Source organism: Biomphalaria glabrata, chromosome 3 (assembly GCF_947242115.1).
Source record: "Biomphalaria glabrata chromosome 3, xgBioGlab47.1, whole genome shotgun sequence".
Lineage (NCBI taxonomy): Eukaryota > Metazoa > Mollusca > Gastropoda > Planorbidae > Biomphalaria > Biomphalaria glabrata.
This window is the reverse complement of record NC_074713.1, coordinates 15,479,773-15,494,135: the sequence shown is the minus strand read 5'-3', so window position 1 is coordinate 15,494,135 and position 14,363 is coordinate 15,479,773. Positions and strand designations below refer to the sequence as shown.

The 14,363-nt window shown below is 34.3% G+C and overlaps 1 protein-coding gene across 3 annotated transcripts in view; it reads right to left on the bottom strand.

The window, feature by feature from the left end:
• Positions 1-269: 269 nt before the first annotated feature.
• Positions 270-14,363, bottom strand: part of LOC106051671 (uncharacterized) — a 24,710-nt gene continuing 10,616 nt past the window's right edge. For 2 of the 3 annotated variants that reach the window (XM_013206875.2, XM_013206876.2), the window contains 3 exons: positions 6,658-6,738; positions 5,683-5,724; positions 270-5,011 (listed from right to left, as the gene is read on the bottom strand). In XM_013206875.2, the coding sequence (XP_013062329.1) occupies positions 4,970-5,011; positions 5,683-5,724; positions 6,658-6,738 (165 nt within the window). In that variant the 3' untranslated portion in view covers positions 270-4,969. Of the gene's footprint in view, positions 5,012-5,682; positions 5,725-6,657; positions 6,739-8,581; positions 9,054-14,363 lie in introns of those variants that run through there. The other variant, XM_056023626.1, reaches the window with a different exon arrangement.

Below are 14,363 nucleotides of genomic sequence, written 5' to 3'. Positions count from 1 at the left end.
TCTTCGTTTACTATAATCTTTTTTGAATGACATGTAGAGACAATGTTTCTTTTGCCTCTTCATCACAAGTTTCAATACTTTATATAGATATTTGTAATTATTTATTTCTAATATATTTGCATTTTTTACATGTAAAATCTGTGAGCTAACCTGATTTCTGTGGGTGTCCGCGGGCCGCATAAAACACTCCGGCAGGCAGCATGTAAACAGCAGGTCGTAATTTGCCTACCCCTGATTTATTGTATTGAATAAACAAAACAAAACAGCAGTGAAGTATACTTTTTCTTTTATTATTATAAAATCATTACATAGTCATAGGCAGCAGCACTGTGGATACTTGTATAAAACACAATCTACTCATCAAATAAAATATTTATTTCATTTGTGTAATATCCTATATTAAAATTTCACATAGCTTCTAAATTGACCCAGGATTTTTTTTAAAAAAAGCTAATGATTAGACATTGAGGTATTAATTTTATTTCAATACTTTATTTGTGGGAAAAAAATGAATTATAAAATGTTATCACAAGCCATAACAATAAAGCAATTTATTGAAATTTCAGATTTTATTCATAAATTGCTGCCATTTTTTTTTCCAATGGTAACAAAAGGTATCAAATAAAATTACAATTACTTGAAATAGTTTCTTTGTTTCAATTACAATTGAAAAAGTTGTTGAGAATGTTGAACAGTAATTCAAATAACTAGAAGAAAGTACAAAACTCATTTCAATTGGCACTTCCAAACAGCAGTCAAAGAAAAAGTAGAACAAATAGTAATTACAGTAGAAAAACAAAATTTGACATTACTCTTGAAACCTGTCCAAGTCTACTTTCAACTCAGGCAGCTCATGCTTTTCATTAATAATATTGCAAAACCTAGCAAAGGTCATATTTTCATTTTTCTTTAAAGTTGTACACATCAAAACCTAAAAGCATTTTTAAAGAAAAATTATAAATCTATAACTTTCAAACTGTATACAACTAGGACACCCTACACAAGAATTATGCTTGCTAGTCAAAAACAAAGTCCAGCATCATCTTTTAAACTAATAATTATGTCTCTGGTAACAGCTAATAGTATTTTTAAAAAAATTACATTTACACAATTATTGTGTACACTATTAAATACATTTTAAATTACAATACCACTACCATATATTCTTTGGGAACAGAGCCAACTTTTCTATACTTGTTCAAACATTTAGTTGTTTAACATGACAAAACAAAAAAAAAAAAACTTAGTGTGAAAATGAATCTGTTTTATAAAATAAAAGACTATCAAATATGGTGATCATTTATTCTCAAGAAAACTTGCAATTCTGAAAATGATGAGAAGAGGAAAAAAAAATAAAAAAATAAACTGAGAATTTTAAAAACCTTTTTTTTTTTCTGTTTGACAACTAAAATTTTGAAAGAATTATATCACACAGAAAACTCTACTAGTATGGAATGTACAGAAAGTCTTTGTGGCAGTGAAACTAGCAGAGCAATGGTAAAGACTTTAGCTGCACAACTTAAATAACCAAATTCATCACTGACATTTTGTTTTTCTTATGTGTTTGGAAGATAAAATATTTTTCTAGCTTTGCATAGTTTAAAAAAAAAGGGGAAAAGATATACATTTATATAGATATTTATAAAGCAAATGATGAACAGAGCACAGAGCAATGCACTGGACAAAAGAAACAAAATTAGCAGTTGTGAATAATCAAGATGGCTCTTGAATACAATAGAGCAGCAGAAAATGTCAAGGCTACGACAGAATAAAAAGAAAACTTAGGTAAACAATATCATCAAAATAAAGTTAGAAGTTTTAGCATATATAAAACATATTCAAAATTAATAGCTTATTGTGTGATTCTCAATAAATAAATAATTGGGTCTATTTAGAATTTTCTAAGGCTACCTTTCTGACAAGGTAAAGAGGAAATGATAGTCTGAGGCTCTTTTTCTAGCTCAATATGATAATGCACTTTATTTGTTATTGGCAATAGCATATACAGATTAAGAACTGTCAAAAAACAACAACCTAAGTGTCTTTAGAAAACAAATGTTTCATATATACAAAAAATAATAATAAATTTAAAATGATCTAAACAAACCTAAACTAAGAACGAATAAATTTGGCACTTTGGATTTTATATATAAATTATTCTTCACAAAAACAGAATCACTAAAAAAAATTACAAATTTACCTTCATGTATTTAGCTTCATTAAAGTTTATGTCTTCTTCAGTTCAAATAGATATTTTAGTAATGTCTATTTCTACTTTATTTCTATTTCTATGTTTTCATTTTGAATAATAATTCAGCTCATTAACAATGAAAGTTAAACATTTCTAATTCAAATTAATTAATAAAAATGAATTGTTCAAAAGAGTTATAAATTACTAAGAAACAAAAAAAGAAAAACATCTTTACATGAGATTTCCAATCAAAAAAAGAATAACTGAATTAACCTGTTGATACAAATATTTTACAAGGTTAATGATAATACAAAGTGTTCAAAATATAATAAGGATATCATCATGAGCTTTCAATAACCAAACTAGACCATCACAAGTTATACTATCAATAACCAAACTAAACCATCACAAGCTATATTATCAATGACCAAACTAGACCATCACATCCTTTACTATCAATGACCATCACAAGTTATACTATCAATGACCAAACTAGACCATCATAAGCTATACTGTCAATGGCCAAATTAGACCATCACAAGCTAAACTTTTAAAATATATTTCAGACAGTCAACATACACATCCACTTACTGATCAAATCCATGCAAAATTATAACTATTTTGTTTTTTGGCTAGACTAGAATCAACTCTTTACTTTTTGATTTACTTTTTTTTATTCTGTGTGTACAAAAGTTTGAAGCCTCATCACCTGACCTAAGTTGAACTTTCAGGAGATAAGCAAAGACCCAGCTGCACAGTACCTAATGATTTAAATACTGTGACATTTGAAAGCTTAACCAACATGTCTGACGCAGACGTAATTTAAAAGAAATGGAGTGATGATAAATGTCATGCTGAAACACGACCTCACCAGAAGGTCCACTAAGATTGTCCATTTTTTGTTTTGTTTTTAAATGATTTGTACATAAAAATTATGCTACAATTGGGTTGCACTTAGAGGGTGAATGATGACTGAAATGAAATAATAACAAACACATGTTTAAACATTGATAATATTTTGTTCTCCAAGTACAAACAAAAGACTAGATAAATGTTTCATTAGGATCTCTTCAAAATGTTCCCCAGTTGTTGTAACAGTATTTCAAACGAAGATAATTAACAATCAACTATTCACATACACCAAGTGTGCAGTAGAGATTAGCATAATAAAAGACAGCAGCTTATAATGATCTTTTGTTAGCTGCTTTGCATAAAAAAAAACATTTTTTGCGTGACAAAAAAAAAAAAAAAAACCACTGGGACAATTTTGTGTGTGTGTTAGAAATAACCTTAAATTAAGCAGCACAAAGTTTCCTGACATCAGAAATATGTAAAGCATCTAATCAACACTGTAACATATTTTTTAAAAGATGATACAAGAAAAACAACAATGTATTTACAATCATATTTGGAGATACGGCTGGTTAAATTATAGTTGTAAACAATAACACAACAATGGCTAATGCCAAAACAATAGGGAATTCTTCATTAAGGACTGTAACACCTGTGGAGAAAGCACTATGTAACACAAATTTGATAAATTCAAACTCATGGCTTCCAAAACTTGTTTTCACACATATCTGCTGTACAAAATAAACAATCTTTACAGTATTTTAGCTAAGATAGCAACAAATATTTTGTGCAAGATTTTGGCAATGAAAATGATTCTATGCGTGCTTTTAAAACAGAGCTGTCCTAAAGATATTTTGTGTAGAATTTGTTTGTAAAAAAAAAAGGATCCATCAAAAACACTTAATCAGTGTTTTGGTCTTTCCACAGACTGTCTGCAGTCTTTACAAAATGACCTTGATAATTATGAAACACTTTAAAAAAATAACTAAACTATTGAATCTTTAAGTTCTCTCAGACTCCAGGTAATTTAGAGCAGAATTTTTTTATTTCTTCATCCCATGACATTTAAGAATCATAAAATATATAAAACAAAACAAATATCATCACATATACAACTCTTGAATTATCACAAAATAAAACCATTCAAATCACACGCACAAATGAAATGTTAAAGAATTCACTGAGAAAATTCAGCTACATAATATATTCATGTGCATTTAATCCCAAGCACACGCCCAATGTATTGATATTTTTAACAAACATGACTGTTTTGATTTGTAAAAAGTCTACATTTTTAGCTCTCAGATTCATTATGGCAAACATTTTTTTAAATGTTACTGAAAAAAACTTCTTTCCAGCATAAGGTAAACAAATATCAGATATCCCCCTTTAAAAAAAAAAACAAAGGAAAATGCACTCAAAGATAAATATTGCAGCACAGGCTTAACACGGCATCAGATCATTAAAAGTTGAAGCACACACCCAAGAATTATAAATAAGTCTCTTGAGAAGACATTCTTAAATGAGATACACTAAGGGAAGCACACATATAGTATTACAATTAAAATTTCTCATGCATTCAAAATACAACAGCACACAAAATAATGTAGACAGACACACGCAAAGTCAAAAGTGATACATTAGAGTTATACAATACATCAAGTTATGCATGGATGATGGTTCCTGCCTAGTCTGCCCTCACAGCTGTCTGTTATCATTTCTACTAATGATGTGTCTTCAGCTATGGCTTAGGGGATGCATAGTCCAATTCACTAATAACAAGGGATACATAATATATATGTATATATGACAATTGGGCTCTTGGTATGTCAAACGTTAACAGGGGCCCCAAATCAGCATGCTTTACAAACCTATTCTACAAAATACAATCAACAAGTGCTGCAAAGTAACTCTCCAGGATGGAAATTATAAAGTCTTGGCACGTCTCAACAACTCCTCAGCAAAATTCTAAGGGAAAGAAATTTGTAAAAGTATGGTATTTAGAATATCAAAATCACTATGGATAAATATTAAAAAACAAAACATTTTATAAAGAGATATTGTCTTAAAACAGGTACAATAATTAATCAGTGTGTGTAATTAGTTTAAACCATTTACATTACATTTCTTGCTGTTATGTTGTTTTCCTTGAAAACTTTATTTATTGAAGACAAAATATCTAAAACTATAAATATTTTAGCATGAGGATAAAATATACAAATAAGTCTCAGGCAGATAGTATCATATCCTAATAACTGTTATAAAACTGTTATGTATTTGAATTTTGATGTCAATTTGTAGTCAGGAATGTATAAGCTTAGCAACTAGTATCCAGGGCATATTTCGTAACAGTTCTAAAAACTATAGGGAAATTAAATTTTCACAGTTAGTGAAATTGAAAAGTTACTAGTCAGGCTGGCAACCAACTATTTTCTTCAATACTGTCCAGTAAAGTTCTGAGATATCATTGCAACATGGTATTCATCTTTAAACGAAGTTTCAAACACAAGAGCTGACTAACTTCAAGAATGAATACAGCATGTTTCAAACACAAGATTGGAGAAGTTTACATCAGGACTAGTAAATATTACTTTCCCCAATTCTATGAACCTCAAATCTATTCTCTTCAGTTTACTCACATGAATTTCTTCTGGAGATTGCTTAGCATCTTGTAAACATTGCTGAAGATATAAATACATAGATGTAGAAACACTCTCAATTCTATAAGACATTTTAAACTTAGAACAAAGATCATTCTTATGTTAAATTAATAATAAATAACAAGAGCATGTTGACTAATTTGCTTTTTTTTTGTCCTACTTAGCAATTTCAATAATTGTATTCAAACAAGAATGTTCACACAAGTGACAAAAACATGATGTTATTCACTACCGGTTCACATTATTGTTGTATCCCAAAACAAGATTAGGCTAAGTCTAGATGGATTCACCCTCACTCCCACAGGTTAACACTGACTATAGAAAATAGAAGACGTGCAACAACAATGGGTTGTGATAACTTGTTATCCTATCAGAACTCAACAATCAAAGAGACTCTGGACTACTAAGAGAACTATGACCAAAATTTGTCCCAGGACCTTTTGTTCCAGTAAGGTGTCAAGAGCTGGGGTATGTAAAATGTGATAGTGTGTGTATATGTTTGTTTATTTGTTCTGAGTTGACCTTTTCAAGGGGAGTGATAAGCCAGTGGTCAAATTGTCAGTTTACAGCTGGGGGCTTGTGATGAAGAAAGCCAAGATCTCTCGCAGTGGAAATTGTATCAGTACATATAGTAGTTGTAAATTGTAGTTGATTTGCTACTTTTCACAAATATTGTATTATATTTTATAGTTGTATTTATTAACAGTCATTGCAATTATTTTAAAATATTTTCTCCATATGAGTTATGCCCCTTGATTAGACCTGAGGAATGGTGTTGTGTTAAAAGTACCTGTACTGAGTGGACAGCAACAGCCTGAATTTGCATCACTAGGAGAGGGTGGGAGTGGCAAGTTAAGTGATTTATATTTCCTATCGTGCAACAGCTAGAGATCACAATATTTTTACTTCCCCCTCCATGACATTGAAAATAGTGAGTTGTTCTAAGATACATACCATTATATACTTTCTACGTTCATTGTCTTCATCAAGATTGAGAATCTCCTCTAAATCTAAATCACAATCATGATCATCTGTCTGTTAAAGAGTAAAAAAAAAACAACAATGTGCAGATTTTTATTAAAAGTCAGGCAAAGACTCATATTCCATTAATGGTCTCTAATGATGATTTGAGAAAATAAATAATCCATTGACAACAGAAAAAGAGGTTTACAACATCCTCCTCATAGACTAATTGGTATGAAAAGGGAAACTTAACAAAGAGAATAAGTAGCAATCAATTACACACTATCAGTACAATAATAACATCATAGATGTGTGAACATTGTCATCACATTTTCTTCCTTAGTGCCATTAGAGCATGAAATGGGTTGCCAGAAATCAGCCAGAAAAACCAATGGCTTAGCATAGTTTAAGACTAATTAACATGCATGAGTAGACTTATGGATATGTATAGGATGTAATAATATTCTCTTTTGAAGTAAGTCTGTAATTTATAAGATATCACTTTAGCATCAGTAGTGATTCCAGTAATAATTGCCTCATTTGCCATTGTCCCTAATCAAACCAGAAGTAATCTATATTACAACAATTTTCAATTTAGACAAACATTAAAAAAAAGAGAAAGAAAGAAAGGAACTGCATCAAAAATAGAAAATATAAAGCATTACAGAAAGACAGAAATATTTTTTTTTTGCAACTGCATTTTAGACTCAGTGTGGGGAGTTAAGTGTTGACCATGTAATTTTGTAGAGCCGTTTCTCAGGAGTAGTCAAGTGTTTGAAGAAGGCCTAAAGTAACTAAAGGGACACAGGCCAGAACTCATTAAGTGCATGAGCGTAATGTTATAGCTCTCTTGTGACACCCTGGTGGCTAACAATGTTTCTATAACAAACATCTTCTCTAGTAGCATCACCTTGATAGAAACATTCTCAGCTCACTTACTAGCAGAAAAATGTAAAAAGTACGGAACTGAACTTAAACATATTAGATTTTTTTTCTCAGTTTTTTAAGAATTTTCGTTTTTGTATATGCTTTATATTATATTTTATAAAATAAGGTTTCTAATAAATTATAAACATATGCTTTGCAGAAAGGACTTTCACGCTTTAAAAAAGGTACAACTAATACTTAAAGAAGACTTGCGTTACCTTTAAACTACAATACTACAATTGCTAAGCTACTCCAAAGTATGGTAGATCTGAGAACAAGTTTGAAGAAATATAAAGATAACTGTAAAGATGAACAAGTTTAAAGAAATACAATGAATGGACAAAATGAAGAAAACCCTGAAGGATCAAATTATATCTGTGTTTACAATAAAATTCATGCATTAATAATACAATCACCAATGACAGATGATTGAATAGAAATGTCACAGACTTTTAAAGATAAAAACATTCCAGCATTGTAAATATTGTGTACTGATAGCTTGTAATAGTTGTATATCAACAAGTATGTAATACATTATCCCAGTATACATTTGTACAAAACAAAGAAATTTTTTTTTATGGAAAATATGATTTAGTTATTCATTTACCCAAAATAAAAGTTGAACCAGATTAAGTTAAAATGTTTTCAATTAAAAGACACCCCCCCCCAAAAAAAAAAAAATAATCTAAACTAAAGAGTGTTAAGAACTGGAACTTTTGCACAATAAATGAACACTTAATCTTGGATAAAGTTGTATACTTATTATTATAACAATTGCCCCAGTCAAAATCAAAAGAAAACGATGTATTTTTAAAATAAGGAACACACCAACAGTAAAAGAACTATTAATTAATAGATTTGTTGTTTTTTTTAGCATTATAAAATCAGCCTTCAAATTAAAAAATAATGCAATTTAGATACTGGCACAAAAAACAACAACACTTTATTCTACAAAAAAAAAAAAAGGTATTAGAGAAAGAAGAGATACCTGTGCCCAAGATGACAAAACTATTGACTTTCCTAGTGTAGAATTGATAGAACACAACCTAAACAGGGGGAGATAATCACAGACAACAAAGACCAGCATTTGTAGATTAGACAAACAAGAGGTGACTACCATTGGTTGGAATCTTTACAAACACCTGAACCCACAGTCTGCATGTGGAACAACTTTTACCCAGAGTAAATCCACATGGTGCAAACTAACCCACAACCACACACGCTGTAAGGCTTGAATCTGTATGCTTAAAGTAGCAAAGCACATCATCTAGCCTGACATTTGGCTAGAGACTAGGGGCCTAGCAAGTGAAATTACTTATTTCAAATGTGACATTTAAAGGGTGTGTCACCTAGGTGTCCCTTTCATAGTAAACCTAGACCAACTATGTGTAACAATTTTTCAAACAACAGATCAGAGTAATTTCCTTGACTAAAGAAAACATTGCATTTAATAAGCAATGTATCAACAAATAAAAATAACATCAATAGGACACATACCATTTGCATTGTCTTGATTCAGATCAAATAGTAAAGAGAACTAGATTGGGGTTACTGCCCAACCCGTACTTTATTTATTGCTTTTTTTTATTCTCTTGAATTCATTTCCATACATTTGCCTTTCACCATCCCACATTTTTATAATTTATTTATTCCATAATGACTGGCTCAGCCCCTTTGTTAATCTTCAATGTGAACACTTCCTTTTTCTCCAGCCTTATCTCAGGTTTAATGTATTCAGGAACAAAAATATATACAGGTGTGTTCATTCAATGACAGTATCATGAGGGAATGAAACAGTAATATCAAAGTCCTGAGCCTGACCATAAGCCATGTCTAATACCAAGCTGTTTTATTGGAAAACCTCAATGACATGACTAACCACATCTTGACTTAACAGTTGAAATGACAAGATTAAACAAAGACACAATCAAGACTCAAACTGCAAAATGATATTAGTATTAAGAAGTTTAATTTAGTTAGCAATATTGAGCACGAGATAAAAATAAAGTTAAAGGAATGATTAATAACTAATGAAAAAAAAATCATGATTAGAAAAAAAATTTAAAACAGATTTATAAATTTGGAGTGTCATGACTCATAGTTTTAAAAAAAGAATTACACTACTTAAATACCATGGAACAGGAAATGTTTGAAGTCTTAGGGCAGGTTTTTACTTTTTAACATGATTCAGAGTTGGTTTATTGAACAATGGAAAAGAATATTTTATGAAGTAAAGATATTAAGGTGTGTACACAAACATTTACTTTTGCATTCAGATGCATGAGAAATATCCTTAAAACTATTTATTTCAGAAAGAGCAATGCTTCGATACAGTGTCACTAAAAAATTTGTGTAGGTAAAAAAAAAAAAAATACAGCTTATATTAAGTGTAATAGTGTCAATTAGTTTGGATCAGTCATGTAATTATATGCGTGATTGATCTAGATAACAAAAAATCTGTGTGATTGGAAATATTTTTACCATTTGTTTTTGTTTAACTTTTAGCTTTCTCAATGCGCTATGATTCTTGTCTGGACAAGTTGTGAAAGGGAAGAAGGGGGTGCCTCTCTGACATACAATTCCAGCACCCGGAATGCTCAGGTGGCTTGGCATTAAGGGTGCATCTAAAACAAAGAGCTTCTAGCAAATGGAGTCTAGTGAGTAAGACGTAACCTAGGAGATTAGTATTGTGATTATCAGCTATATGGTATTCCCTTCTAAAGATCCTGAAACTGAGTTGTGTCAAACGCAATGAATAACATTTCTTATAAATAGATTACAGATTTTACTTCAAAAAAGAAGATAATTTCATTATATCCCACTACCAGCTAATAAAGTGAGGGAACTTGATATATGTTTCAATGTTCCTTCAGAGTTGAAGATAATCTAGATCTACATCCTAATCAAAACCTCCAGCAGGACCACAAGGGATGGCAGCTGACATGGTATGAACCTGGGACTATCAAGACGATGGAATGACAGACCAGCGCACAACAATGAAAATAGAATATAGATCTAAATCTAGATTCAATAGATACTACACTACTGTGACAAGTCAAAAACTCGCTGTCAGAGTCACTCTAAATTATCACAGCATTAATTATTATTTTTCATTATTTATTTATTTTATTTTAATTATTTCCCCATCCTACCCCTGAATTCTTCACCCGCCACACCTTTTCCTCTCCAGGCTAGACTTAGTTGACCACATTGGAGATAGCTAAGGCGCGTCCTTTCATTTATCTGCCCTTGACCGGGGCAAAGATAGACACGTTCTCTTTAGTCTTATCCGCGGATGTCCGCCGCGATTGACCCCCCCCCCCTGGGTGGAATGTAGGTCACTCTTCCCCCCACGTCTCTCTTTGATCTAAGAGATTACACGGGTCAATACACCGCGTGGTACTCCAAGGTGTGACGCTTGTCGGACTTCACCCACGTGTAAGCTAATTCTTAGCCTAGGACGTTTCCTGTGTCCGCCCACATTTCCCAGGCATATATAAGTAGATTCAAATCAAGCCAGACTCTTTCATTCTCATACGAGCTGAGCTATCGAGTCTGGACTACTTCATACTTTCCTTCTCCTAGAGGAATACCTGGTGGTAAGCCGAACTTAATCACAAGTTCCATCTTAATTACTCTGTGTATATTTCCATTGGAGTTTATCATGTGTATTTTGCTTAGTTCATTTATATTTAATTAGTGCATTGTGTATTTCTCACTGGCGTAAGTAGAAAACATGAACATGGCTAATGTATATTTATGTATTGCGTTAATCTATTAATGCTACGTGGCTCAATTGATCATTGATGCAACCATGTGTATATTTGTACACCTTATTTTATTTCCTTTATCTCGGTTGATCGCCTTGATAATTTTACTAGCGCACTGATACTGCGTCTAGAAAAGAGATACGAGTTATCTCCCCTGTATTGAATTATCTCCCCTTTACTCATTTTACTCTTATAAGAGTTGCGCCGCTTGAAGGGACATTCAAGCACGCTCCATTGTTCTCGACCCACGGTCATATGTAAACAAACCATCTGGATCGCTGACCACCGCCCAACTCACCCCCCCCCTTTTTCTTTCTCTATCCACCTGTGTTGTTTATTTGAGATTATTATTTCCCCTTCTATGTACATTTTTATATTATTACTTTCCCCTTCATGTACATTTTCATATTGCTACTATCAGCCATCTATTTTTCCATATCCCATTAGTCATTATCTCCCCATTGTGCTCTAAAGCAACTTTACCAATCTGACGAATGCACCTCAATCGAGGGCATCGATAAGATGCATGAGAGACATGTCCTAACTTGTCTTTATTTATCCGCAGCCTCCCTCAGGTGTCTGCCTATTTATTTGCTATCAAGAATCACCTACTGCCTATTTATCGGATCACTTACCTGCCTATTTGCCTACTGGCCTATTTATGTGCTGAGTGCTATCCAGCACTGCACTGTCCTACTGAGACCTGCCTATTCATCGGATTACTTACCTGCCTATTTGCCTATCACCTATTGCCTAGTTATTGGATCAACGATCTATTTACCTGCAGTTGTGCTTAGTGCTATTCAGCGCTGCATTTGCCTACTGAGATCTACCCAACTCTACTACTTGGCGCTATCGGCATTGCCCGCCTATTCGACAGCCCACCTGTCAAGCTATTAGGCGCGACGTCCCTATAGAGTCAGATCTGTGCGAGACGTCATAGCTACGCCAACCCTCTGCAACTCACTGGACATATCCTGTTACTCACACTGCCCACGGCAGATCAGCTCTGCCCGCAGTAACCTTGTGCCCACGGTATCCGGCCACCCGCCATACTGTGCCCACTACAGATACTAGAACTTGGGACTGAGACTCCACAAGAGCTATATCGCCGGCGTCCCTCTATCCGCTAGAGCGCCACCTCCAGCTGCAGAACCTCAAGCCAGGACCCAGCCAGCTGCGACATCAACAGGACAACCAGCTAAGTCAGAGGACAAAGTGACATACTCTCTTATTATGTGCAAGAGTGATGATTAAACATAGAATATACTAGAGATAGATGCAAACCCTCCCCCCTTTTATTATTATATGTATATTTATGTAAATAAATTTCCTTTATTTTAACTTTTGTATCTATCTTTCATTGCTTTGTCTCGTTGCGTGTCTGCTCCCGATTCATATGCTGATAAGTGGGGGTGTGATAGCATTAAAAATAATCATCCCCTAGACATAAAACGTGCCAAACACACGTCACATTACCCCACCTGTCACATTTTGGGGGCCTGTCCGGGATTTAACCCATTAGTACAGCAGGCACGAACAGGCGGCAATAACTAAATTCTATATCAATATTTTTTTCCTTAAAATATTTATAAGTATCATCACTTCGCATTATCAAGAGTGTCACTTCTGTCATATTGTATTTAATTTGTAATATTTCATTGCAGGAATTTTGTGATTAACGTAGGCAGACACCACATTCCCCTTTTTACTCTTTCTTACATTCAGCAGCTCCTTTCTACAATTCATCTCTCACTATCTTCCACCTCATCCTCTTCCTAATCCAGCCTCTATGACCATGGACTTAGCGGAATTAGCTTCCGATTTCGAGGCTGAAGGAATATTATTGGAATTTGAAGGTCTCGAGTTAGAAGACTACGTACGAAGACAGATTGAAAGGGCACAAAGAATGGAAGAATTGAACAAAGCCCATGAAATAGAAATGAAGGCACTTGACCAGGAAATACTAGAAATCAGACAGCGCTATAGACCGCAGAGTTTGGAGCTGAACAGCACACCCGCAAGACTAGACCAGGAAACAGAAAAGAGCGAAACCACAACTCATGTCCAAATTGAGTACACTGCCCAAACGGACTCAGAAGTTGCTGCTAAGGATGAAACTTTCATACGTGATATCCCTCCTCTCGACAATTCCACATTGTCTACCCAGCCCAATCCTCCTGCTCAGTCCAATAGTCCTGCAAACTGCGATGCCCCAATCCAGCCGATGCCCTCAAGCAAATCCCAACCTAGAAAGGCACCAACCCAACAACCCGCCTTTCACAAAAACTGCAACTACCCAGCACGTAAGCCTCGTCATAACCAGAACAACCAAGCCCACCGTGACTGCAACAACAGCACGCGTGGCAACAAAACTAACCGTGCCTACCGTGACTGCAACGACAGCATGCGTAGCCACAAACCCAACCGCCAAAAGCAGCAGGCCTCACAGCGCATTTCAGTAATGACCTCGGTCCCCAAACCCTCTGTGTCTAATCAGCAAACACGCACTGATAGAACAGCGGGCGACCCATACGTCATATCAACACTGACTGTGGCCCCTGAACACACTGCCCTTGGCCCTACGAAAACGGAAGTCCTACCGGCACTCCCTCACCCTGTCTCGTCTTCCCCCGGGATAGAGACCATTCTGGTTAACGGGCGGTACGTCCGGTCCTTATTTGACACAGGCTGTGCGGTAAGTTCAGTTATCTGCAAAGCACTGGTTGATCCGGCTGATCTCACAGATAGAACTGTGACGATTCAGTCCCTTGACCGTGAGATTCCTCCAAAGGTTCTTCCTATTGCTAGGGTCCACGTAGAATGCAAGTACGTACATGGCACCATTGACGCCGCCGTCATGGACACGCCAGTATATGACTTCATTCTAGGCTCCAAATATGTCCCTCTTGGAGTAGTCAATAAGCCATACTTCTCTCTGCCCGTCGGTAGATCGACAAAGCAGAGAAGTGGCCGCAACCAGCTGGTTGGAAGCCCACG